This window comes from Pygocentrus nattereri, chromosome 30, assembly GCF_015220715.1.
Source record: "Pygocentrus nattereri isolate fPygNat1 chromosome 30, fPygNat1.pri, whole genome shotgun sequence".
Lineage (NCBI taxonomy): Eukaryota > Metazoa > Chordata > Actinopteri > Characiformes > Serrasalmidae > Pygocentrus > Pygocentrus nattereri.
This window is the reverse complement of record NC_051240.1, coordinates 10,021,043-10,048,471: the sequence shown is the minus strand read 5'-3', so window position 1 is coordinate 10,048,471 and position 27,429 is coordinate 10,021,043. Positions and strand designations below refer to the sequence as shown.

General features: G+C 40.0%; 1 protein-coding gene across 2 annotated transcripts in view; it reads right to left on the bottom strand.

The window, feature by feature from the left end:
- Positions 1 to 27,429, bottom strand: part of LOC108430011 (voltage-dependent T-type calcium channel subunit alpha-1I-like) — a 362,256-nt gene that overhangs the window by 24,150 nt on the left and 310,677 nt on the right. For both annotated transcript variants that reach the window (XM_017702138.2, XM_017702139.2), the window contains exons 28-32: positions 23,299 to 23,432; positions 22,277 to 22,347; positions 14,123 to 14,201; positions 11,894 to 12,015; positions 8,985 to 9,467 (exon numbers count right to left, since the gene is read on the bottom strand). In XM_017702138.2, coding sequence (XP_017557627.2) covers positions 8,985 to 9,467; positions 11,894 to 12,015; positions 14,123 to 14,201; positions 22,277 to 22,347; positions 23,299 to 23,432 — 889 coding nt within the window. The remainder of the gene's footprint in view (positions 1 to 8,984; positions 9,468 to 11,893; positions 12,016 to 14,122; positions 14,202 to 22,276; positions 22,348 to 23,298; positions 23,433 to 27,429) is intronic.

Sequence of the window (27,429 nt, the reverse complement as noted above, 5' to 3'; positions counted from 1 at the left end):
CAGTAGTCAGAATGCAGTTTCCACCTGTTTTGGAGGCTAAATGTGAAACTATGCAATTTCTTCTTTGATTGCTTATAAAAGCTTATTACATACTAATTACATATTTATTATTCAGTACTTATAGGGACTTCAATGCAAACTGGTCAAACTATTCTTCATAAAAGTTGCATAGAAACGAGTGCATGAAGTATGATGTTCGCTGCGTCTAACTCAGGAAATCGTTGTACAAACACAGAGAGAGGAGGTTTGGGCACAATTGATGAATCAGCTTTAGTGCATGGAAATATATGTGCCAAGTGCCTTATTTGCATATCATTTGCAAAAAACACATCTAAATTTGCCCTCGTATATGCATAATTGATGCGAAGCACACCCTAATTAATGCAGATGTGTTGACAGTGAGCCAATAAGAGAAAAGTATTCAGTAAGGTTATGAGCCAAGAGTTGTACTCATAGGCGAAGTTTTAGGGTTGAGCAGGAGGTGCACTGCTCCCCCTACCTAAAGAGCACTAAAACTGCAATGATGAAAATGAATAAAATGTAAAAAGACCAAAATGCCATAGTAATTTTTCCAGATAAAGTGTTGTGATTTTGTAGTTTTCTTTTTGTGCTTGAGCAAAAGTACTGCCAGAGGTGGCCGAAGTACACAGATCACGTACTTGAGTTAAAGTCCTTACTCTAGACCTCAACATGAATAAAAAGTACAAAAGTACTTTTCAAATGTACTTAAGTATAAAGTAAAAGTACTAAAAGAGTAATTCTGGCTCTGATGTCCTGTTATCATTTTTATAACCAGACTGGCTTCATGAACTCATTTTAGGTGAAAGTCCTCCAGCGTCTCTCTTGGTAAACCAGTCTTTTAATAGAACGTCATTAATTACTGACGCTGACGTCTATTAAAATGATCATAAGCACAAAACACTGAAGGTAAACAGTTTCCATCAGGGAGAAACGAGTGGCTCTGAAATCACTTTTACACACAAGCAAAGTTTCAGTTTCAGATTACTAAAACCAAAAGGAATGATAGATTTCTCAAAATGTAACGGAGTAAAAAGAAAGATACTTGACTTTGAAATGTTGTGGAGTGAAAGTAAAAAGTTGCTCAAAATGGGAAAAACTTCAGTAAAGTACAGATACAAAAAAACTACTTAAGTACAGTAACGAATTACATTTACTTAGTTACTGTCCACCACTGAGTACTGCAGCATGTGAGCTTCTACTAATACTGTACTGTACTACTACTGAAGTTTTGTGTTTTTACAGTAAGTTGGATATTTACTATATTATTAGTACAAAGCAAAAGTATTTTAATGGAATGTAGTTTCCTACGTCGTGCACTATGGAGGGAGCAGGGAGGCATTTAAGACTCAGCCTCTGCATAAACAGAGGGGCGGTGCTGGATTGGTGCTCGTGGAGGTAATTTGTTACCTAAAACGTACTTATGAAGTGAAAGCTTTTGCAGTGCTGTGTTATCAGATGTTCATTCTTATATGACAAAAGGGTAAAAAAAAATGAATGACCACAATATACAGCAATGGGCAACTGGACATTCCTCTCCTCATTCAGTGGTCCATGGTTGGTGGAATACTTGTTTATAGCTCAATTATTATTAACAATGGCCAATTATTTTCTGAAAAATGTTTTATTTTATCAGATGTTTATGTTGGCTGCTGTTTTCTTTTCTTTTTTTTTTTTTTAACCTTTGTTTTAAATTCCCTGGCCAACCTTCCTTGGCCACACAACCCACCCTCCTTTTTTATTTCCTTTTTCACTTCATTATTAATGTCACAACTTATCGTTTATTAATGATCATATAGACATAAGGGGTTGTGGCACCACAACCACCCGATATCCCTCCAAACTGGACATACAGTACAGACAAATACTTAACAAAACAATAAACAAAGGCTGCTGTTTTCTAAAATCAATAAGCCATGTGAAACTCTTCATTACTTCAGTTTTATCACAAGGAAGAGTGTTTTTCTCTGCTTCACGTCATGCCTAAGAACACCCTTCCCTGTAGTAAAATCGCAGTAACACACAGCCTGTCGTGGCTTTTTGCTTTAGTACAGTACATGCAAAATGTCTTGTAGAGCATTGAATGCACCACAGCTTGTATCTGCCGACTCTACACCGGCGGAGAAATTAAATCTGATCAATATCCAAATTTCTGGGAATGTTTGTAAAGGGCAAGGTTAAGCTTGCTGTGTCTTGACTGGACAATCTGATCATGACTGGATTATGCCCTTAAAACACAGCCCTGACATATACCACAGGTGAGACTGATCATGAGCGGGACAAGGAGCTGGAGTGGGCCAATCCAAATGGGAGAGCGCATGTGCAGTACTCTTTAGATTACTTTCCATTGCAGACTTTAAATCTTGGAATAAACTGTGCCCTGTGTTGCTGTCAACCAGCATTCAGGTCCATTAGTGTGGAACATTTTCTTATGATGTCATTTTTTCTTTATTTCTTTGGAATTTTTACCCAATTATCTCCCCAATTTAGTTGTCTCCAATTTCATCCGCTAGTTAGCACTCCCCCAATCACACAGTGCTATCAATGAGACCTGTGAAGCGCCATCGCATCTTTTTGAACTGCCGCTCACACAAAGTCACCAGACAGCCAAAGGTGCTCAGAGGAAAGTGCCAACCGCCAGTTCTGCTACATCAACTAACAAATGCCTGCGCTGACTAGCATTGCGTTGAGTGGAGAAGGGGGGCCATCCTACCCAGCCATGGACTCCCGGCTACGGATGGCAGTAGCATCACTAGGGATCAAACTCGTGATCTCCTGATGATGGGGCCAATGCTTAGACGGATGCACCACTCGGGAGCCTTTCATTTTATTTTTTATGGTATTAGTTATAGTGTCTCCAGCCCCCCTCGCGACCCAGAAGGATAAGTGGCTTATAAAATGTGTGTGTGTGTGTGTGTGTGTGTGTGTGTGTGTGTGTGTGTGTGTTTCTACCATACATTTCTTTCACTTTAAACATGCCATCATTAGAATTCCAAAACATCTCTGGCTAAGTGCCTCATAGCGAGGTCTCTGTGATGGTGGAGATCAGTGAGAAGCATCATTAGAGACTGAAAGCTGAGGTGAACAGAGGAATTCTCTGCTCCTGCTCTCTCTCTCTCTCGTATTCTCTCGTTACGGAGGTAAAAAAAGGAAGGTGGCTGGAAAACAGGTGTGAGTGACAGAGAGCAGGAAGTAACATGCTGCAGGATCACACTGCCACTCACACATCACTCTGCTGCTTTTCATCCCTGCCTTCTCCTCATTCACTCGCTGTTTGTCTCCGACTCTTGCCCTCTCTGTTTCGTCTCTCCCTCTCACTCTCTCAATTCAGTTCAGTGCTTTATTGGCACAGCTGCTTCCAAGCAACTCTGATAACAATAAGAAGAAGATACGGCAGCACACAATGCAAGTGATAGTACACAAACAGATCCAGACACATACATCCAGCAAGGGAGGAATTAGCTGCGTTCTGTGAACACACTGCACAAACTCTTCTCTAGGTAGAAACATCTTAAATCAACATGTGTAATACAGCTCATTATGAGATTGTTGTGATAAGATTATTTAACTTTCTAGACATGTTAACTTCTTAATAGTAATTCTGACCTAATCAGTCAAATCTAAAATGAAGCCATTATTTCAAAATAATCACTGAAATGTTTGATGATATTGTTTCGACATAATCAGTGAAAATCTTGGGAAAACAGACCATTATTTCAACATGACCCATTGAAATTTTAAGAAAATAAACCATTATTTTGACACAATCAGTTGAAATCTTTCAAAAATAGGCCATTACTTTGCAATGATATGTCAACATTTTAAGAAAATAAACTATTTCAGAAAATAAACTGTTTAGAACCTTAAAAAAAATAAATCATTATTTTTGACAGGATCAGTCAAAAAATCTGAAAGTAAGCCGTTATTTCAGCATAGTCTTTGAAGCACTTGAGAATATTATTTTGACATAATCAGTCCAAATGTTGAGAAAATAGCCCATTATTTCAACATAACCCGTCCACATCTAAAAAAACAAAACATTATGTCACATAATTATTCAAAATCTTGAGACAATAAATCACTGTTTTGATATAATAATTGAAAATCTCGAGAAAATAAATGATTATTTCATTATAAGTCAAAATCTTCAGAAAATAAACACTATTTTGACATAATAAGTCAACATCCTGAAAAAAATAACCTTTTAAAATTATTTTTTTAAAAATATTAATCTTGTTGTGGGACTAATAAGAGTCACTTAATCTAATCTAATCTAATCTAACAAATCTTAAGAAAATAAACCACTATTTTGACATAATAAGTCAACATCCTCAGAAAATAAAAGATTACTTTGATGTAATCATTCCAAATATATTGAAAATAAACCATTATCACAATGTCATCAATTGAAATCTCAAGAAACAAAACCATGATTTCAATATAATCATTCACAATCTTAAGAAAAGAGAGAGAGAGAGAGAGAGAGAGAGAGAGAGAGAGAGAGAGTTACATGATCAGTTAAGATCTCAAGAAAATAAGCCTTTATCAAAACAATCAAAAATCTTGAGTATGAATTGTTCGAACACGCTGCAGTCAGAAACAGAGAGAAGAGACGTCTCTCCTCTACCTGGCGAGAAAGCGCTTCTGAATAAATCTACTCTTCTGCAGTGTGACAATCAAAACGAGAGGCATTTTCACTAACCTCCTTCTCACGTGACAGTGTTGCTATACGGGAAATTGAAAAGTGCATGTAAACTCGTGCTAACTGAGTCATTTCCTTTGGACATTTTCATTCAAATAAAAACTATACATTCGCTCCCCCCTCTAATAAAAGTGGGGGGTGCACCTGCTCCATTGCTCAGGGGCCTATGAGTGTGACAGTGGCTTTGACAGTTTGATGGAAACGAGCTGGCAAAACCTTTTTAAAAGCATTTAATTTTTATAAAACGTGCAAGAAGTTGGTGAATTCTTAGGGGTCCAAGCACTGCAGGTGCTGGATCCCTATTGCTTTTGCTAGTTAGGAGTCCAAGCACCGTAGGTGCCCACTATTTTTTTTTTTAGCTTTATCTGATTATATTGTTTACTTTAATTTGGCATTGTTTAGATGTGCAGCTTCTGCTTTTGTTTTTTATCTTCATTCCTTCCTTCCAGTATCTCTCCTCACTCCTCTGCATAGCCTCCTTTGCCATTTTCTTTCCCCTTTATCATAGGATCTGTGCATTCTTACACAATCTGTCTTATTCTGAGCATGTAAACAAACCTCAGACTTGTGCATTGGTTCCAGTGTGAAGCATGCTTCCTTCCCATTTTAGCTGTTCCACATTAATTATTTAAATGTTGCCTTCCCCTCTCCTGCCTCATCTTCCTCACCCCTTGTCGGTGCGCTCTGCTCGTTCCCGACTGAATGCGCCTCTATAAATAGACTCTGAGGAGTTTGCCGGCCGTAATCATGGTCCCGCATTGATGGAGAGGGGGAGATTGGCCTTGTTGCTATTGCATTCGAAATTGCCCAATCACTGCAGTCAACAGGTGCTGCAGGAAGAGGCCAGCCTGTGCTATTTTTATCACTTACTGCACAAAGGTGGGGTAACGAGAGAACTGTCGGGGTCCTGACTTGAAAATGCAAACAGACAGATATACGTGCCTCAGAGACCACCATTTCCAGCCAAAATCCATTAAGTACAAGTTATTCACTTTTCAGGGGATATTGGACCACCTCAGAAGACCTGGTAGACCACCAAAACTTTTCCCATCAGATAAACAGCACTTTCATCTTTGAGAGAGAGGAGAAAACCAAGCTACTTCAGATCTGAAAAATCTACAAGTGTTTCTGTCCATCCTTCCACTGAGAGAAGACGACTCAGTGCTATGGGTCTGAAAGGATGTGTAGCTGTCAAGAAGCCCTTACTGAGAAAAAAAAAGAAGATTGTAAATCAAATAAAGAAGCTGCTGCTGTTCTCAGACAAACAAACTGACCACCCCAAAGTCCAGACCTCAACATCACTGGATGTGTTTGGGATTATTTGACTATTTGACTATAAGACTGAACTTTGGAGGTGTGGAGAAGTATCCTTGTAGATGTCTCAGAAAAATTGAAAGCCTTGAAAAGAACAGAAACTGTAATAAAGGTCAAACGTTTCCTGCAAGTCTTCACCAGGTTTGCACACTGTAGCTCGTATTTTGGCCCATTCCTCCTGCAGATCTCCTCTAGAGCAGTGATGTTTTGGGGCTGTCACTGGGCAACATGAACTTTCAGCTCCCTCCACAAATTTTCTATGGGGTTGAGGTCTGGAGACTGGCTAGGCCACTCCAGGACCTTGAAATGCTTGTTACAGAGCCACTCCTTCGTTGCCCGAGCGGTGTGTTTGGGATCATTGTCATGCTGGAAGACCCAGCCACGTTCCATCTTCAATGCTCTCACTGATGGAAGGAGGTTATGGCTTAAAATCTCACAGTACATGGCCCCATTCATTCTTCCCTCAACACGGATCAGTCATCCTGTCCCCTTTGCAGAAAAACAGCCCCAAAGCATGATGTTTCCACCCCGATGCTTCACAGTAGGTATGGTGCTCTTGGGATGCAACTCAGCATTCTTCTTCCTCCAAACACGACGAGTTGAGTTTTTACCAAAAAGTTCTATTTTGATTTCATCTGACCACATGATATTCTCCCAATCCTCTTCTGGATCGTCCATATGCTCTCTGGCAAACTTCAGATGGGTCTGGACATGTACTGGCTTAAGCAGGGGGACACGCCTGGCACTGCAGGATTTGAGTCCCTCTCGGCGTAGTGTGTTACTGAGGGTAGCCTTTGTTACTTTGGTCCCAGCTCTCTGCAGGTCATTCATCAGGTCCCTCTGTGTAGTTCTGGGATTTTTGCTCACCGTTCTCATGATCATTTTGACCCCAGGGGATAAGATCTTGCGTGATGCCCCAGAACAAGGGAGATTATCCATGGTCTTGTATGTCTTCCATTTTCTTACAATTGCTCCCACAGTTGATTTATTCACACCAACCTGCTTGCCTGTTGTAGATTCACTCTTCCCAGCCTGGTGCAGGTCTACAATTTTCTTCCTGGTGTCCTTCGACAGCTCTTTGGTCTTGGCCATGGTTGAGTTTGGAGTCTGACTGTTTGAGGCTGTGGACAGGTGTCTTTTATACAGATAATGAGGTCAAACAGGTGCCATTAATACAGGTAAGGAGTGGAGGACAGAAGAGCTTCTTAAAGAAGAAGTAACAGGTCTGTGAGAGCCAGAAATCTTGCTTGTTTGTGGGTGACCAAATAATTATTTTCCTCCATAATTTACAAATAAATTCTTTAAAAATCCTACAATGTGATTTCCTGGATTTTTTTTCTCATTTTGTCTCTCATAGTTGAAGTGTACCTATGATGAAAATTACAGACCTCTCTCATCTTTCTAAGTAGGAGAACTTGCACAATCAGTGGCTGACTAAATACTTTTTGCCCCACTGTATATATATATATATATATATATATAGCTGCTGTCAGAACAAAACCTTGTATCTCCCTTTTTGCTGTTTCAGTTTCAGTTTTTTACATAATTTGTGTGTTTTTAAAATGAATGGACCAAAACAAATAGCCCAAAATGACTTGAAAAGAAGTCTGGTTCCATTGACTTACATTAAAAGTAAAGTATGTGTTTTCCTTTTTAATGTAAGTCAATGTATATATATCAAAAACACATTCATACACCTGCACACCCAAGCACATGACGATGTACATTCGTCTGGTGGGGGGTTGTGGGTTGTATGTATGAGCGAGCGCCTGGATTTATCATTTGTGACATTTTGCTATGAGGTATGTATTCTAGACAGTAGAAACAGCATTATGCGGTCATGGTGTCAGTGTTACAGAGTGTATGTGTCTGGCTGTTTGTCGAGATTGAGGGATTAGTCTGGCCTTTATGACGTTCTAACCCTACTGCATGCTGTTGCCTTCACATGAGTCATTGCCAGAACTGCTTTGCTTCAGACTCCATTAGATCACTCCTGTCCCATAAACACAATCATATCTCTGAGCTGAGCAGCAGGGAATCCATCAAATGTCTGAAAAGGAATTTCAAATCAGGTGCACAAATACATTGGAAAGTGTCAAGATAACCCTGCCTGTGCAGAGAAACAGGCAGTGCTTTGTACAAAAAATTGTAAAAAAGAGCTCATTCTTCTCAGGAACAATTCTTCCTTCAGTAGTTTAGAAGTTTAGTATTTTATCAGTCTAAGGCCACTGGACAGGTTTATCAAGCTTCTGGGAGTAAGTTTGCCAATATATGATTAGTATTCTCTATCTATATAGTCATATATGTAACAAAAATGACTGAGTAATTGATGCTACAGGGTTTTTTTGTCGTTAATATTTGCATAACCATGTGTTGGGTATTGTAATACACTGTATATATAAATACTGATCAGGCATAACATTATGACCACCTCCTTGTTTCTACGCTCATTGTCTATTTTATCAGCTCCACTTACTCTATAGGTGCACTTTGTAGTTCTACAAACAGTTCACCACCACCACCGTGTCAGTGTTACTGCAGTGCTGAGAATGATCCACCACCCAAAGAGTACCTGCTGTGTGAGGGTCCATGGGGGTCCTGACCACTGAAGAACAGGGTAAAAGGGGCTAACAAAGTATCAGAGAAACAGATGGACTACATTCTGTAACTGTAGAACTACAAAGTGCAGCTATAGAGTAAGTGGAGCTGATGAAATGGACAATGAGTGTAGAAACAAGGAGGTGGTCATAATGTTATGCCTGATCTGTGGACATATCTGATGGATACGATGCTGTGTGAGATGAGATGACAAAATATATATCATATGCTCATTTTAGGCTAGAAAACAATTGCATTGTATACGACAGCAAAAAAATATTAATATGACTTTTGTAGCACATGGTCATGTTTGTTGTACTATTCTGATGAAAGGATGCCGCAGGAAACTGACCTGTGCGGGTGAGTACAGCTTCCTGTGGTTGTGAGATTCATGTCCTCCTCTCTGAGGTGTGTATCCGCTCTGGCTGGCATGGACGTGAGCCCCGACCATGGCTGCGTGTCTGCCTCCACACTCAACTCCTCCTGGTCTCTCCTGGACTCCACCACCTCCACCACTAGCTCCACCACCTCCAATTGCACCTCCACCTCCTCCTCCACTCGTGACACCCAGACCAGGCCCAGCGGCAGCCGCCAGTCCCCCCAGACAGCACAGCCCACCCTGAGCCAGCTCCAGCTCAATCTCCGCATCCATCTCTGCATCCTCCTGAGCTTCTTTATTGGAGTCGTCCAGGTGCTTCATCAGCACGGCCACCACCACATTGATGAGCACGAACTGGGCGGTCAGCACAAAGCTGACAAAGTACATGGGGGAGATGAACTGCAGACTGGCATTGCAGGAGTAGGTGTCGCCCGGGGGGCACTCACGCAAGGTATCCTGGGAGGAAATACAGAGTTGTAAAAAGTTACTAGGGCGATCAAACAATTGGTCGCGACTAATCGTGGTATTTTGTGCAGTTAATCACGATTAATCGCATTTGTCTTATTTGCTCAAATCTAAAGAATGATTTCTTCCATTCAAATAAGCTTCATCAGAATGCATTTATTACTATTACTACTTCAGCAACACTATTTTTATCCATTTCACATGAACCTGAACATGAAAACCACATGATTTCTATGAGAGCAACAGTGGCTGTGACCACTGAGTGTATATACATCATACATACAGTCAATGATTCCAGCTCTTCCACGATTGTAGCCTCTTGCTCTCATCACACAGCAGGTTTACTGCTCACCAATTTGTGTATGGGTCTCCTGCGAGTATTGGCCAGTGTAGTCTACTCTACAGTCTATCTGTGCTGAAGGTATACTTTAAAAGCCTTTTAAAGGCTGTATTTGAATGAGAGGGCTACAATCGCGGATTCTGTAGCAACATGCAAGCATCTGGGCATCAGCCTGGAGCCATACAAATGGTCCGAAATGTTAAATTAAGAAAATCTTCAGTTGTCTTAAAAAAAAAAAAATGAATGCCATTATTTATGTATCCCATTAAAAGAATAGATTATTTAAAAACCAAATTCACAGGATTTTCCACTCACCCCAAATGCAGTCGATCAGCTAAGACATGTTCAATTTAGAACAGGAGCTATGCGGCTAACACTGCCAATAAACACTGGAAGTCAATAGTCACCCAAACTGTTTCCAAACATACATCTCCAAATCCCCTGTCAACCCGGTCAAACCGAATCCACGTTTTAATTCAGGTTGTGCAGACAAGTTGATGTGGTTTAGAACACTGTGTGACATATTATGAGCTGTGGAAGGAAAAAAAAAATCATATCTGCTAAAAGAAGAAGCAGCCACTTAGGACAACTGGAGCCACTTCTTTTTATATTATGAATTTGAGGACCACAATTTCTGCACAAATGAGCCTGAACCTGAATGCACATATGAAATGCATCAGTTGGATGCTGGACCCACCAGTGGCTCCACATTCCATCCCTTAGTTCTAAACCAAAGAAGCAAAATTGTGACACCAAGCACGTCTCGACTGACCAGGTGCATTTGTGGTGAGTCAAAAATCATGTCAATTCGATTTTTTTTCCACCAAACTATTCATTTAATGTTTATTATTGTCAATGTGTTAACTGAGATCATATGGATGAGAAACTTGAGAGGAATGAAAACTCAAGCAGGGAATCCATCCTCCAGTGGACCGCACCGGACAGTGCATTAGGATACAAATAGGGAAAGGGTTAAACAGAGGGTTAAACAGAGACATTTGGATCATACAGAGGAAATATCTGTAAGATAAGCCCATGACTAAATATTTAATATGACTACATCAACAAGAAAAACACAAGAAATGGACCATATCATATAATTTCTGTTTCTTATGACATCTGTGTGGATTTACCATAAAATAGTAGCTACTATTTATATGACCTCCTTTTATCCATTAGAACTAAACAGGCCGCTTTGGTTACTCTGCCTGTCAAAGTGATACATGTAAACGGTTCTAGATCCGACTTACTGTCCTATATTGTGCCCCATCCAAAAAGCAATCTGGGCTAAAACACTCCTGAACGCATCAATGTGATGGTTATCTATTCTGCTATAGGCCAAATAAAGGAATGCAAGTGTTTTGGATTAGGGGTGGGAATCTCTAGGCAATTCATGATTCAATTCGATTTTGATTCAGAGGGCCACAATGTGATTATAAAACGATTACCGATGCATCTTTGTTCTATACAGGATTTGTTTTTTCTCATTCTGTGAGGCCTTGGTACTTTTAAAGCAAAGTGTTTCTGAAGATCCATAACGAATTTGCTTCCAATATCTTTTATTAATAAATCAAATGGAAGTGTTGTGGTAAGTGAACTGGAAGGCTCTCATTCACTGCTCTCCTTTGGAGAACATGAAACACTGGCTGCCACTCATCTGCGATAATTTTGATTTGTGAATCAATTCAGAATTGTTCGCATCCGCATCACGATGTATCTAAGAGTCGAGATTTCTCCCACCCCTATTTTGAAACATCACAAATTTCAGCTTAGTTTCAGTATATGGACTCATACACACATTAAACACTGTCCTTTTTAATAGGCCCTTTAGGCAAGTAGTTACCCATTGCTTATGTGATTTCTAATTATATAATGAGATCTTTCACCCATGTTGCATCATATTGCGATTTTTTGTTTTACACAATCAACATTTTATAAACAGACTTCATCCTGAAGAAAAGGACACTCACTCATTAGAGACCAGTCTACACTGAGCTTACACTTTCTTTGACATATTGAGTGGCTGAGGTTCACCTACTGCACTTTAATGGAAGGTAGACTCATAACTGTAATTCACCTTCATGATCCCATTCCAGTTGTCACCAGTAGAGACCTGGAACAGCGTCAGGAAGGCCATGCCGAAGTTCTCGAATGTAGCGTGACGACTCATCCCCTCGCACGGATGATCTGCATTACACACTTCACAGGGATATAGTAAGGAGACAGTGTAAGAGAAAGATGGGAGAGCTTCTTGAACAAGTAGAAAAAGATATGCCTCAAACCCTTCTTTAAACGGCTAACTCCTTTTAGATGGTTTATCATGATTATATAGCCTAATATTTGTGTTATTCCAGCAAACAGGAAATCAAACTTTTCCATTTAAAACACATTTCTATCTAAAAACAGCGATTCATGAGGCGCTACTATGAACCTTTCATGGTTACGAGAGGATGTGCAAAGCCCTGACAAGAGTTGCATGCAGCCAGGGCCTGAGCTCTGAGCGCCGACAATGAGCCCTGCTGCTGATGCAAACCCAGCGTCAGCTGGCTTTCAATAAGGGAAGCATGAGCACCTGAGTCGAGAGGTAGAGAACTTGCTCCTCCTCTCGCTGCCCCCGCCCTCAGGTCCCATGGCATCGCCACTAGGGTCCAACGAGAGGCATGGTCTGGCAGCTCCGTGGATAGTTTTTAGCATTAGCAGCTTGTGTTAGCTCAAAGAGAACGCCTAAACAGCTTTATACAGTTTATTGAAGCTTTGCTGGGGCAAGTTCATTGAACAAAGACTAAAATTTAAGTGGGTAACCCTGTGTATTTAAGTGTGAAGCTGTTGGCTTAAACTACTTTTAATTCATGTCTTTTCTAGCACTAGAGCCTTTAGTTTAATGAGAAGGCTAAACCATCAGTAATTCTGGACTGATGTTGCACTGAGGCAAGTGTGGAGAATAAAGAGGCGCAGTGGAGTGAGTGAAATCGAGAGAATGTAAAGACAGAATCTTAAGGATTATTGGGTTGTTTTAGCTCAGTCTCATCTGCTTAAACACAAAGACAGCGTGAAGGGTAGTGAGGGGAAGGGCAGGAAATGGCACAGCCAGGGAGCGTTTAGTATTTGCATAATCGTGCATATTCATAGATCTCATTTATAATGAAAGTTAAGGCTTAGGAATGCTCTTATCCCTTTTTAGCAGTTTCTTGGGCATAGCAATAATACATAAGAATATGTCACAATTTATCATTCAACATGATTTTTTTTTTTGGCATTCCAATTCAGGATTTCAGGACACTTTAAGAAACTGAACCCTTATGAATAGGAAACAGTTAGGGGATTGATTTTGTTCAGTTGAACATATGCGCTTATAGTCAATCTCACATTTAACCATGGCTACAATCAGCTCCATAATTATTTGGAAAAGATGGGTGAAAAACAATGTTTTTGTGGTTAACTAGCTCCGTCTCACACTGAAATTATGTGGGAAAAAATGTGTTAATCAAAGTAAATTTAGTCTAAAAAAATAAAACTCAGCAAAACAAATAAACAAGCAGACAAAGAAACAAACAAACATAAAATCAGAATCTCTCCAGATCCTCCAGGGATTTCCAACATCTGTTTTGTCTTATCTGACCACAGAGCCCAGTTCAAGTGAAAGTTCCAAGAGTCCCTAAGAGGCACTTACATTTATGACTGGATACATGTCATTTTTTTCGAGATTTTGTGGCCACAAGATGCTTCCAGCTCCAGCAAATCTCCCACTTGATCCTTGTATGCATCCTCATCAAGGCAGTTTCACTACAGCTCTGGTTGTTTTAAACTTATAATTACTGCTTAAACAGTAGATATGGCCAGTTTCAGTTGAGTAGCTACTTTTTTAGAGTCATCGTTTCATTTATGTAGGTCAACACACGTTTGTCTCAATTGATTAGTGTATTCTTAGTCCTTCCCACGATGATGATTGAAGTGAAATTGGCATCTGTGTCACCTTTATAACCCATTTATATATAATCCAGTAAATATAGTCATGAATGATGACTTAAAAGTCCCATAACACTCAGGTGGGGAAATATAAGTGAAATACAAGTGTATGCAAGGTATATACCTCTCTTATCTGACCTTTTCAGATTTCAATTAAATTAATTTGTTTCACACATTTTCAGTGTGATACTGAACCAATTAACCACAAATGCACATTTCTCATCACCTGATTTGCCCATCTTTACCAATGATGGCTGTCAATATGGCTGTCAGAGTTATAATACTGCAATCAATGCCATCAGGTTGAACAGCTGGTGTTTATATTAAGAGTTTTTCTTACCCAGTTCTCCAAACAGCTCCACACCCAGAGCGGCGTAGATGAAGAACAGCAGCATAAACAGCAGACCCAAATTCCCCACCTGCAGAACACAGTCAATCAGCACGGTATTAGCTAATTACTGTAATCAAAGGAGTTTTGCCTTAGCCAGTGTAAGCGCAACATTTACAACAGATATGGTGCAAGAGAATAATGACTCATAAATGAGTAAACAAAGAAACAAATGTCAACAATGTCAACAAAAATGTTCTGCAAACCAGAAAATAACAGGGCTGATCTACAAAGTCAGGACCTGCAGTGTTCTTATTGATTTATTTATTTAGTTAGTTATTTCAACAAATTTGGCAAGGGCACTTTTTATGGCTTTATCAGTTTCATTTTTTTAAACATATCTTTGTTTATGCTCATAAATACAAATCTAAAATGTTTTGGTTTAGCATTATAAGTACAAAATCAAAAGACATTATCTATGCAAAGCTAAACGTTTATTAAATAACAAAAACAATAGTGTCTGAATAATTGCTTCCCCTTACTGTATATACAACTACACACATTTCAACAATAATTTTTCAATTGTTTGGTATTATGGGACTGCCAAGGTAGGGCAGCTAGAGCTCATGTTGAGCGCTATGTCAGTTCCATCAGAAATATGGGGAACCCATCTGCTCTAACAGCAGGGAAGGGGACATTTTAACGAGATCAAATGGAGATCAGATACAACTGTTGCAAATATTGGCAAAACCGTGTGGATACACACGGCATCCGAACCCAAACAATGGACTCTCTTCTACATTACAGCAAATAACATTAAATTAACATAATGCTTGCATGGAAGGTTATTCCAGACTAAAGTGTTGCTTAGAAGCCCTGATTTCTACATATGAATATACACTGCTCAAAAAAATAAAGGGAACACTCAAATGACACATCCTAGATCTGAATGAATGAAATATTCTCATTGAATACTTTGTTCTGTACAAAGTTGAATGTGCTGACAACAAAATCACACAAATCACCAATGGAAATCAAATTTATTAACCAATGGAGGCCTGGATTTGGAGTCACAGACAAAATTAAAGTGGAAAAACACACGACAGGCTGATCCAACTTTGATGTAATGTCCTTAAAACAAGTCAGAATGAGGCTCAATATTGTGTGTGGCCTCCACGTGCCTGTATGACCTCCCTACAATGCCTGGGCATGCTCCTGATGAGGTGGCAGATGGTCTCCTGAGGGATCTCCTCGCAGACCTGGACTAAAGCATCCGCCAACTCCTGGACAGTCTGTGGTGCAACGTGGCATTGGTGGATGGAGCGAGACATGATGTCCCAGATGTGCTCAATCGGATTCAGGTCTGGGGAACGGGCGGGCCAGTCCATAGCTTCAATGCCTTCATCTTGCAGGAACTGCTGACACACTCCAGCCACATGAGGTCTAGCATTGTCCTGCATTAGGAGGAACCCAGGGCCAACCGCACCAGCATATGGTCTCACAAGGGGTCTGAGGATCTCATCTCGGTACCTAATGGCAGTCAGGCTACCTCTGGCGAGCACATGGAGGGCTGTGTGGCCCTCCAAAGAAATGCCACCCCACACCATTACTGACCCACTGCCAAACCGGTCATGCTGAAGGATGTTGCAGGCAGCAGATCGCTCTCCACGGCGTCTCCAGACTCTGTCACGTCTGTCACATGTGCTCAGTGTGAACCTGCTTTCATCTGTGAAGAGCACAGGGCGCCAGTGGCAAATTTGCCAATCCTGGTGTTCTCTGGCAAATGCCAAGCGTCCTGCACGGTGTTGGGCTGTGAGCACAACCCCCATCTGTGGACGTCGGGCCCTCATACCATCCTCATGGAGTCAGTTTCTAACCGTTTGTGCAGACACATGCACATTTGCGGCCTGCGGGAGGTCATTTTGCAGGGCTCTGGCAGTGCTCCTCCTGTTCCTCCTTGCACCAAGGCCGGAGGTAGCGGTCCTGCTGCTGGGTTGTTGCCCTCCTATGGCCTCCTCCACATCTCCTGGTGTACTGGCCTGTCTCCTGGTAGTGCTTCCAGCCTCTGGACACTACGCTGACAGACACAGCAAACCTTCTTGCCACAGCTCGCATTGATGTGTTAAATTGTTTGTCAATCAGTGTTGCTTCCTAAGTGGACAGTTTGATTTCACAGAAGTTTGATTTACTTGGAGTTATATTGTGTTGTTTAAGTGTTCCCTTTATTTTTTTGAGCAGTGTATATAATATATATAATTGATAGTTAAAAATTTAGGAAAAACAAGATGAATAAACAAACAAACCACAGCACTCTTAATTCTCGCTGGTATCATTGGGAATAAAAGACAAAAGAAACTGCATAGGGCGGCTCAGCTGATGTGCTTTCTGGGAGCAAAGCCATGGAACTGAGAGTTTATAGGAGCTGTTTTCTTTAGATGAGCTATAAGAGCTCCACAGGAATGAGAATGCTGCAAATTAACTTTCAGCAGTTTACAGCACACTAAAAGGAACCAGCTCTGAGTGGGTGTGCTATAGCTACAATGGCATTATCACAAGATTATAAAACTTTCTCATCTAATACACCCACAACAACCTACTTTTCCCCCTCGGAAAGTAAATCAAGCGGCTTTAACGAAAATTTAACCTTCAAAGTGATTACATGAAATAACATGTTTAATGAAGGGCAGTGGCGTGCATGTCATTACCGAAATCGGTCATCTCTGCCCTTTCAATGGCAAAAAGTGATAGATCTCCTCAATTACCCTCTCTCTGTTCATTTGGCCCATTTGTCCTTGTGATAAGGCCACAGGACGGGACTGGACGTAGAGAGTGAGGGCCTGGATTGGTGGCCGTAATGACATGGATCAGCATTCATCCATGACAGGAGAATATTATCAGAGATTAGCTCAGCACTATTCGTCTTATTCTAATTAGCTGTACCTCACAGGCATGTGCACTTTACACTGTTAATGAAAGTCTGAACTTTCAAACATAGGTATGCTGATTTTGATGGGTTTTTGTCAGCATGGGTTGTCAAGGTGAAGTAAAAAGGCCTGGCCTAAAACTACAGTTGGATATATTATATTACATCATATATTATATTACATATATTACTATATATTTTTCACAGTAGTCTGTAAAGCAGTATTGTATCCCTCAGTCTCATCGGTTTGACAGAATTCAAGATTGTATGTAATTTTCATTATTTAAAGAAACTCCTCAATGTTACCCAGAACAAGGAGTTGTTGGTGGACTTCAGGAGGAAGAGGACCACGATCAGTCCTGTTGCCATCATGGCTCAGAATGCTGAGCTAGTAGACACCTGCAAACATCTGGATGTCCTGATCGACAACAAACTGGACTGGAAGGTCAACACAGAAGCTGTATACAGAGGTTACTTTCTGAGAAGTCTCAGGTCCATTAATGTGCGTAGCAAGATGTTGGCGATCTTCTGCCAGTCTGTTGTTGTGGGTGCTGTCTGCTAGGGAGGCAGCTCAGTGGGTGGTTTTGAACTGGTGGTCGAAAGAAGGTCACTTAAAAAACTCATTGCTATCCTGGACAATGCATCACACCCCCTTAATGGCCTACTGGTCAGACAGCAACAGACTCAATCAGCTCGACTGTAGTGAGGAAGGGTACAGGAGATCCTTTGTACCAACAGCGGTCACACTGTACAACACCTCATCACTGTGCTGGGACATTATACTGAGCTACTGACAGGACAGCTCATGATGGACGTTATACATCTCTACTCTTTACTATGCACTGCCACTCTGTTTATACACCCATACACGTTGTATATTACACTGCCACTTGTTTATACACCCATACATATTGCACAGCTCTTATCACTGACAGTGTATCGTCACTCAGTTCACTCACTGGACAAGACATGCACTACTGCAATGTCACTTGTTTAACATTTATGCAATTTTCTCATACTGCACATTATAATTTATGGTTGTTTTAGTATATTTTATTATATGTCTTTACTTCTCCTATTTATGTATCTCTATAACAGTGTACTACACTACTTTTGCTTTTGTTTCAATCTTTACTGTACTTTGTGCTGCTGTAATAGACGACTCTCATGTATCATGCACATGTATCATCCAATTGGAAAATCCCTGTGGTGTCAACCAATTGTGACTGCAAAGCTGTTCTAAAACGAGCGTTACAGCTTACATCACACAAGCAGTGAAAACAAGCCAAAAAGATATAGGGTGTCTAGACACCTTGCTAATCCAAAACAGTGTTAAACAAATAAATTTATTTGAAGATTAGCGTTTAATTCTCTGAGTAAAGTATTGATTTGCTCTACAATACGTAAACGTGCTCATAGTAAAGTACACTATTACCACGTGCATTCACCTTCCTTAGCTGTCTAGCCTCTTCTTCTCTAGCTAAGGAAACAGAAAAAAACTAAAAAAATCATTAAAGCCCACCACCAAAGCCCCATCTTAAAGCAAGTTTTTCAAAAGCTTCTCCCACCTTGCTGATTGTTAACTTGATAATTAGACATTTCCTAAAACGTAACCACTTAAACTCCTTGAGACCACTGGTGGTACCAAAATGCACGTTGTCATGTTCTTCATAACTTTCATATTTCATAAGCTACATTCAGAAGGTGGGTGTCGTATGAGGCTGTAAATGTCTACTTTCCAGTCAAAAAGATGGTGATGTCATTTTAAAACTTCATAATAGAAGAAGCTGAACTCTTTTTCAACCCATTTTTCCACAAGTCTGGGCTATAAGCTATAAACAGATGGCGTCTCTTCAGTGATAAACTCAGTAAAAATAATTTTTTATAAACTAATACAAAGAGCATCTAAGATTTTTGGCTTTCAGCAGTAAATTGTAAGCATATAGCGATATGGGTGTGATCATAAAACACATGTTCTGTTCATTTGAGGGGAACTTTTACAATAAATAAATAAATAACATAACATAAAAAATGTACATTTATTTCTTGTAGTTACTGAATAATTTGGCTTTACGATGTGGTCATGTAAGGTCAGATGGACAGACTATACCCTGGAGATCAAGAGGTTAACACAGCAATCCTTGTTAATAAAGAGATATGAAACCTGGTTCACATTGACAGTGTCACTCGATCTGCCGTCTGACACATAGACAGACATTGCCTGAATGAGGCCATATATTAGTCATGAGTGCAAGAAGCTGACACATGTTTTTGTTTTCTCACGACTAGATCACTGCAAAAAAAAAAAAAAAAAAGAAAGGACGACTGCTCGCCAGGGTGTTAACTGCATCACGCAACAGAGAACATATCACACCAACGCTGGCATCACTGCACTGACTTCCAGTCTCTTTTGGGATAGATTTGAATGTGGTTTTGTAAAGCATTAAATGCTTTAAATTAAAGGAGGTTGTTCCCCAAAATCTCGCAATACATGGCACCGGTCATCCTCTCCTTAATACAGTGCAGTCGTCCTGTCCCATGTGCAGAAAAACACCCCCAAATCATGATGCTTCCACCCCCATGCTTCACAGCAGGGATGGTGTTTTTGGGATGGTACTCATCATTCTTCGTCCTCCAAACACAGCGAGTGGAATTAAGACCAAAAAGTTCTATTTTGGTCTCATCTGACCACAGAACTTTCTCCCATGACTCCTCTGGATCATCCAAATGGTCATGGGCAAACTTAAGACGGGCCTGGACGTGTGCTGATTTAAGCAGGGGAACCTTCCCTGCCATGCATGACTTTAAACTATGACGCCTTAGTGTATTACCCACAGTAACCTTGGAAACAGTGGTGCCAGCTCTCTTCAGGTCACTGACCAGCTCCTCCCATGTAGTTCTGGGCTGATTCCTCACCTTTCTTAGGATCATTGATAGGCCACGAGGTGAGATCTTGCATGGAGCCCCAGTCCGAGGGAGATTGACAGTCATGTTTAGCTTCTTCCATTTTCTAATAATTGCTCCAACAGTAGATCTTTTTTCACCAAGCTGCTTGGCAATTGCCCCGTAGCCCTTTCCAGCCTTGTGGAGGTCAATTTTGTCTCTGGTGTCTTTGGACAGCTCTTTGGTCTTAGCCATGTTAGTAGTTGGAGCCTTACTGATTGTGTGGGGTGGACAGGTGTCTTTATGCAGCTAACGACCTCAAACAGGTGCTTCTAATTTAGATTAATAAGTGGAGTGGAGGTGGACTTTTTAGAGGTGGACTAACAGGTCTTTGAGGGCCAGAATTTTTGCTGATTGACAGGTGTTCAAATACTTATTTGCAGCAGTAACACACAAATAAATTATTAAAAAATCATACACTGTGATTTCCAGGGTTTTTTTTTTTTTAGATGATGTCTCTCACAGTGGACGTGCACCTAAGATGAAAATTTCAGACCCGTCCATGATTTCTAAGTGGGAGAAATTGCAAAGGCACAGGGTGTTCAAATACTTATTTTCCTCACTGTAAATAAATATATATATATATATATATATATATATATATATATATATATATATATATATATATATATATATATATAGATTGTAAGTCTGAGTGTATTGTAAATAAACTAAACCGTCCCTTTAAAGATTGTCCCTTTAAGGATTAACTTCACCAGTTTAGTTTCTTTAGGTCACAAGCTCCTCAGTAAGGTCAAAACTACAGCATAAGTAGGTTCTTCCCCTTCACTTACTCAAGCACTTTGACCCAGTGCAGCAGAGGTGAGGAGCTCTGGTCCTGGACCATCCAGCTGGGTGTTTTTCCTGTTCAAACACCTGATACAACTCATCAGCTAATTGCTCAGCTGGAATGTTCGAGCAGGGAAATCAGCAAAGTGTGCTGACCTCCAGGCTGTACTTCTCCATCCCTGCTGTGGAGGGCTTTGCATTGAGGTGTAAACATTTGCCAAAAAAGGCCATAGGCTGCCCAACTACTAGGGCCTTTCCACTAATAGTCCTGGTAATATCAGCAAGTGCTTCAGTCAAAATACTTGCATAAAACATCTTGGCCTTAACTTCTTCCTTTTACCTTACATGAGCTGAGTAAAGTCTCATTAGGAATGTGTTAAAGTGTAAAGTGAAAGCAAATGCATAACTGTAAACAGAGTGGGTTTTTTTAAAGTTCTTAAAGATAAACTTTAGTGTGATACTTCATCTGTTAAGTACAATGACATTCTGTTAGATGAAATATTGATTTAAAAAACTGCTTAAGGCTATAAATATTAAAATTCATGCAGTTATTAGTAAATTCAATGTTTATATGCCTCTACATCATTTTGCATTGCCAGGAGTTCACTGGATACTGCCCAAAATAATCCTCCAGTACTGCATCAATTCACAGCAGGAAAAGCCGGAATATTGTGGAAATCTTCATCTTTCAAATGAAACCAAATGAACATCTGCCAGTTTAACATTATTGATCATTGGTGAAAACTCTCTTTAACTGGCTTATAACCTGTTCTAGACTCCCTTTAACTGATTTACACCTTTAATTCTCCATAACTGGACTTTATCCAGCCCTTACTAGATGAGGTCAGCAGGTAGCTAACAGGCTAACGGGCTGGTTAATAATAATATTGAGAAATAAGCTTCAAATTCAGATCAAAAGTCACAATAAAACTGCATATAGAACATAGAATATGTTACTTGTATGCTTGTTATAAGCTTCACATATCCGTAAATAAAAGCAGTAGGAATTCCCTTTGAAATGCTAGGAATTATAATTACGCTAGTGGGTAATCAGACAATGAAAGGCTACTTGTAAAGTGAATTATTGAGGTTTCTGCACTTAATAATGATATGTAGTGTTATTTTATGTGATTTCATAGTATAAACACAACAATTTATGAATGGTTTATTTTGCATTACCACAGGCTCAAACATGCACATCACAGGCTTGTATATGCCAAAGTTTTCTCTCACTGTACTGGGACCGAAAGAACAGTCCCCCACACTGCTGTGACTGTCACTGTCCTATGAATATTAAATATGATGTCATGCTGCACTGTACATAGGCCAGAAGCCCCATGCCCATTAGAAATTCTAATGATGTCATGCACCATTCAAATGGCCAATGGCATGTAAAGGACTTCAAAACCTCTTCTTAAGCCAGACTGGTTTGATTGATTGGCAACTGGGCATTAGACATATTGTTATAAATGCAAGACGATGTGTTTTGACAGTGTGGTTTATTTGTGTACCTGCGGTAACGCCTGAACTACTGTGTCCAGCAAAGCACGCATCCCTGTGGCCATCTTCAACAGTTTCAGCACTGTGAAAAGGAGAAAAATAATAGGAATAATAAGCAACATGTATAATAACTATTCAGAGCAATTTCTTAATGGAAATCCCTGCAGTCTCAATTGAAGTGGAATGTGAAATACCAATGTCAGAACCTAAAGTGGAGAGAGGATGTGGGGGCACTGCAGTCCTGGCTAACCCTCAGAGAGAAAGAGAGGCTGTAAGAGCCATTAATTACCACCAGTGCTCTCCTTAGAAACACTGCGACCCACCACGCTGCCCTCTCTGCACCTTCCCTCCACACACTCCCGCCTGCTACAGAAAGGCAGCAATCATTAGCTTTCACAAAGAGAAAGAGACCCTTCCAATACGGCAGCATTGTGCCCTACCCTCTCCATCCTGCGCCTCGCTCACTGCTCATTGTACATATCGCCTGGCTGTAATTACGGCCGCTTCACGCTGGGGTCAGGACACCTACTGCTGTATATTGTTACACAGATTGGGGGGGGGGGGGGTATAGTGGGGAGGGGGGTGTGAGGGGAGACGACTTAAGTACAGGCATGTTTTCCGTAGTAAAAAGAGAGAAAGCGCAAAAAAAGAAAAAGTTATAAGGCAGACAGCAATGTAAACAGAGGGAGAAAGAAAGAAAGAAAGAAAGAAAGAGACAAAGTAAGAAAGAAAGACAGAAAAAGATGGAGCAAGAGAGGTGGAGAAAGAGAGAGGGAGAGAAAGGCAAAGAGAGAGATACAGAGAGAGAGGGAGAGAGAGAGAGAGAGAGAGAGAGAGAGAGAGAGAGAGAGAGAGAGAGATGAGATGATTATCTAATGGCTGGAGAATCTGAGAGTTTCTTGCTGTTAACTCTGTAGATGAGCAGTTGGGAAACTGCAGTGAACGTGTGGAGTGCAGCCATGAGGAAGGTGAGAGAGAGAAGTGAGGGATAAAAAGAGCAGAATGCAACTAAACTGTGAGCGCAGTGACTCACCACGGGCGATCCGCAGCACCCGCATGATCCGTATGATGGTGGGGTTGATGGGAAGAGAAGCGTTGATCTCGATCTCCTCCAGAGTGATGCCCATCACGGATAAAAGCACTATAGCCAGGTCCAACTGATTCCACCTGCAGAGACAGACAGAGGCAGAGAGAGAGAGAGAGAGAGAGAGAGAGAGAGAGAGAGACATAAATCATATGATTCTGATCATTAATGTTGTCCCTATTATTATTACATGAATGCCGCTTCCTGCGCACCGCTTTGACAGCCTCTACAGCCAAATAGTACATTATTTACTGAGTATGGATGTGGCTGAATCAAAATGTCTATTTCTGAGCTATAATTTGCACTGTTGGGCTGCAGGATCCAGTATTTCAATTCCTACGTAGTGCACTATGTAGGGAGCAGGGAACTGTTTGAAATTCAGCCCCAGTGTTAGAGGGGCACTGCGGGATTGGTGCTAAATAAGACTCGCAGTTGTAATTTGATGACCAAAAAATACTTTTAAGTGAAGGTTTATACATTACACAGTTCTGTGTTATCAAACATTCTTTGTTATACGACAAAGAGTAAAAATTCATGAAATGCCCACAATTTAGAGAGATGGGCGACCAGCTGAATACTAGTTGATGTCGATCATTATTTATAAAACTTTAATTAAACTTTAATTTTAAATTATTTTCTTAAAAATTGTGCATTTTATCAGATTTTATGTTGGTCCCTGTTTTATAAAAGCAATAAGCCACTTGATGCTGTGTGGTACTCCGATTTTATCACAGGGAAGGGAATTGGAAACACTCATGTCATGCCCAAGAACACTCTTTCCATGATACAATCGCAGTAATGCACAGCCTTATATCTTTAATAAAAAACGATGAGTGTTAAAAAAGTATTTACTATTAAAGCAAATTGCTGATGCAGGAGGTATGAGTTGTTTTGGCAAAGCCAAACAGCAAATTACCAAGGGAAAACTACAGTTTCTCTCATGACATGCAGCAAAAACTGTTGAAAAGTTGGAACCATTGACTACATATATGAGATGCATGATATATGCACTCATTAGTTGGAATATACAGCTACTGTTGCTCTCTCTGGATGCTGGTGGCGACCGGGAATTATATAATTGCCTTCAGCCTATGAAAATGAAATGATTCCCTCAATCCACTGATAAACAGGCTATATACAGAGTAAATGCTTGGATTAACTGGCTCACTGGGCCATCAGAACCATAGAGGTACAGCAAAGCCAGAGTTCCATCTAAGGAGCAAAAAAGTGTGTGATGCTGTGATATTATTATTACACTTTGTTTACTTCTATCCGAAGATGTGCATTCAATGCACAGATGAAGGTTACGACATGCATATGGATGGAAAAATCCAGGTTTGGAATGTTGTTAACTTTTTTACTTAGTCTGTGTTCACAAGCAGGTAAAAGTGGCCCAAATCGGATCTGTTTTTTCAAATGTGATCCAGATGTGTGTCAGTGTGTCACAAATAACACATCTGACATTTTCTGAATCTGATATTTTCAATTCTGATTTGAGACGCTTTCATATGTGACACTGAAATCTGATACATAAGCGATACGTGGCAATGAGAATCAATCTGAACAGACAGATCGGAATTTTCACTTTTACATCAATCCAACTCAACATTTATCATCATCTCATGCTGCTGAGACCTCATAAACATTTAGACTGATGTTTCCATACAAAACATTAGAAGAGACGTATCCAAACCCTCCGTGGTCGAAGAGATTTTGAAAGAAAGGGCCGAAGGCACTTACACTGCAATGGCAACCCTATTTGTTGGAGCTATATTATTCCATATGAGCTTTCAGGGCGATTTATAGTGGCATATTAGACACCATGTAAATGGATCTGCTGTGTTTTTCATGTTAAATATCACAGCTAGTAGTGCAGAACATGTTTACCGACTGATACAAAATTGAAGATAAATACAAGATGCACCACATGGTAAAATATGCCCTAGAAATGTTTGGCTGCTTCACAAAATGGGTTTCAAACAGAAACAGCAGGCCTTACCTCTCCATACGGTTACATAACGAACACACCGTCGGCTTCAGAGAGAAGCACTGATCTCGCTGCACCGTAAATGGGTCAAGATTCAAAACCAACAGCAATACACACAACACTCACAAACACACCGCCACTCGCACAGGGTTAGGAAAAAGGTGGAATGGAATATTCATTCATTTTGGCCAAAAAAAAGGATAAATAATGAACTGAACTGCTTTTAAGTTTCTGTCAAGGCTATGCATAACAAATTACAACTGACCTACTCAGGCTATTTTCGCTGGACAAGCTTTAAAGAACATTAGCAAAAAATCCCAATCAAGCTTATGAGAAACCACTTTTTTTTGTCAAAATCAAAATATTTTATGTAGTTAATCAAGATGAATTGCATTTTATGTAGTCTACCATGATTATTGACATCATTTTATGTAGTTAACTACAAAGAATCATTTGTTTTATTTTGTGCATCATGTTTAATTGTATCATTTTGTGTAATCACAATTTTTCAGTTTTGTGCATTTGATTAACGGTGCAGTGTGTAAGACTTACAAGGAAAACATACATTTTGAATACATTCTAAATTTCAAATTTATGCAACATTAATTTCCTATGCATGTGAAGGATTGCACTGTTAGGATAGCCTGGAAGTATTTTAACATTAGCATGGCAGCAAATGCTATTTCCAACTTGGCAAGTGTCGATTAGTAACAGCAACACAATCCACAGACCCACATCATGGGAGCGGGGATAGACGATAGCAGTAATACTGCAGATTTCTATGGTAATGTACTGGTATCTTAAAAGTAATCTTACTTTATTTCCACTGTGACAGCAGGAATGGGGATAAACTATACAATACTATTGTGGCATCGATAATGAAAAGCCTATAAACACAGTGTGAATGGTGATGAAAGAACCATTTATTCCCCACAGCAGATAATGGTGTTTCATTTCATTTAACCCATGTGTCTTTCTTTAATAGACTGATCCCATATTTTATGTTATTAGCCCTCCAGTCACAAATGTTGCTACGGAACTGCTTAACCCACCATGGCCTTGACGTCTTAGTTTCTGTGTGCATATATTTTAAATGAAAAGTTCCAAATATGGTCAGATGTGCTTGAGTGACACCCACTAGCCAGACAGACCTCTGATTTCTATTCATTTCAAAAGCCAAAAACAACTTAAAAAAAATACCAGATTTGGATTCCTCTTTGAAGTTTTCTTACCATCAACTGAACAGAGGCATCAGAATTAGCCAAACACTTGTCTGCTCATAGGTGAGTCATTTCTTTTGCTGCTTCGCGGGTTAAATGAGATAATCCGTCAGAACAATAAGCTGCAAACAGAGAGTGAAATCCTTTGTGCAATGTGAAACGGGTATTAATGCAGTCATGCTTATACTGTACAGTAGAGGACTTTTTTTTCAGTCTCATACCCGCCCACCTACTCTCACAAGATTTCATGTTACTGCTGCCTGCTTCTGCAAAAATGTTTGTCTTGCACCCCCCCCCTCGCACCCACACAGTTCTGTTGAGGCTAAATGACATCAAATGTTTGACATTGTCTATTTTACAAATACATTATCTTCTGTTAAAATAACACGGCGGTCTTGGTCATCAGGCTCACTGTGAAATCATTTCAGCAAGTGCCATTTATTTCCACTAAAGCTACCACAATTTGAATGTTGTTTACATGACCGGCTGCTTCATATCTCTTTAGAATGACTTTATTCATTCTAATTGTTTTACTGATTTCATTTATATCATTTCTATATATGATTTAGTGATCCTTCTACAACCTCATTTCCAAAAGTGTCCACTCCAGCAATTGGTCTCCTCACTTCCCAGATGTTTACAAACGGTTGTTAAAAGAAGTGGGGATGCTACACAATGGTAGACATTGCCCTGTCCCAACTTTTCTGAGATGCATTGCTGCCATCAAGTTCTAAATGAGTTAATGTTTTTCACGAAATGTTCAACATGTGATTTGTTCTATTGTGAATAAAAAGGTCTATGAGATTACTAAATCATTCTGTTTTTATTTACATTTATTTACATTTTAAACAGCAGGTTTGTACTATATACAGG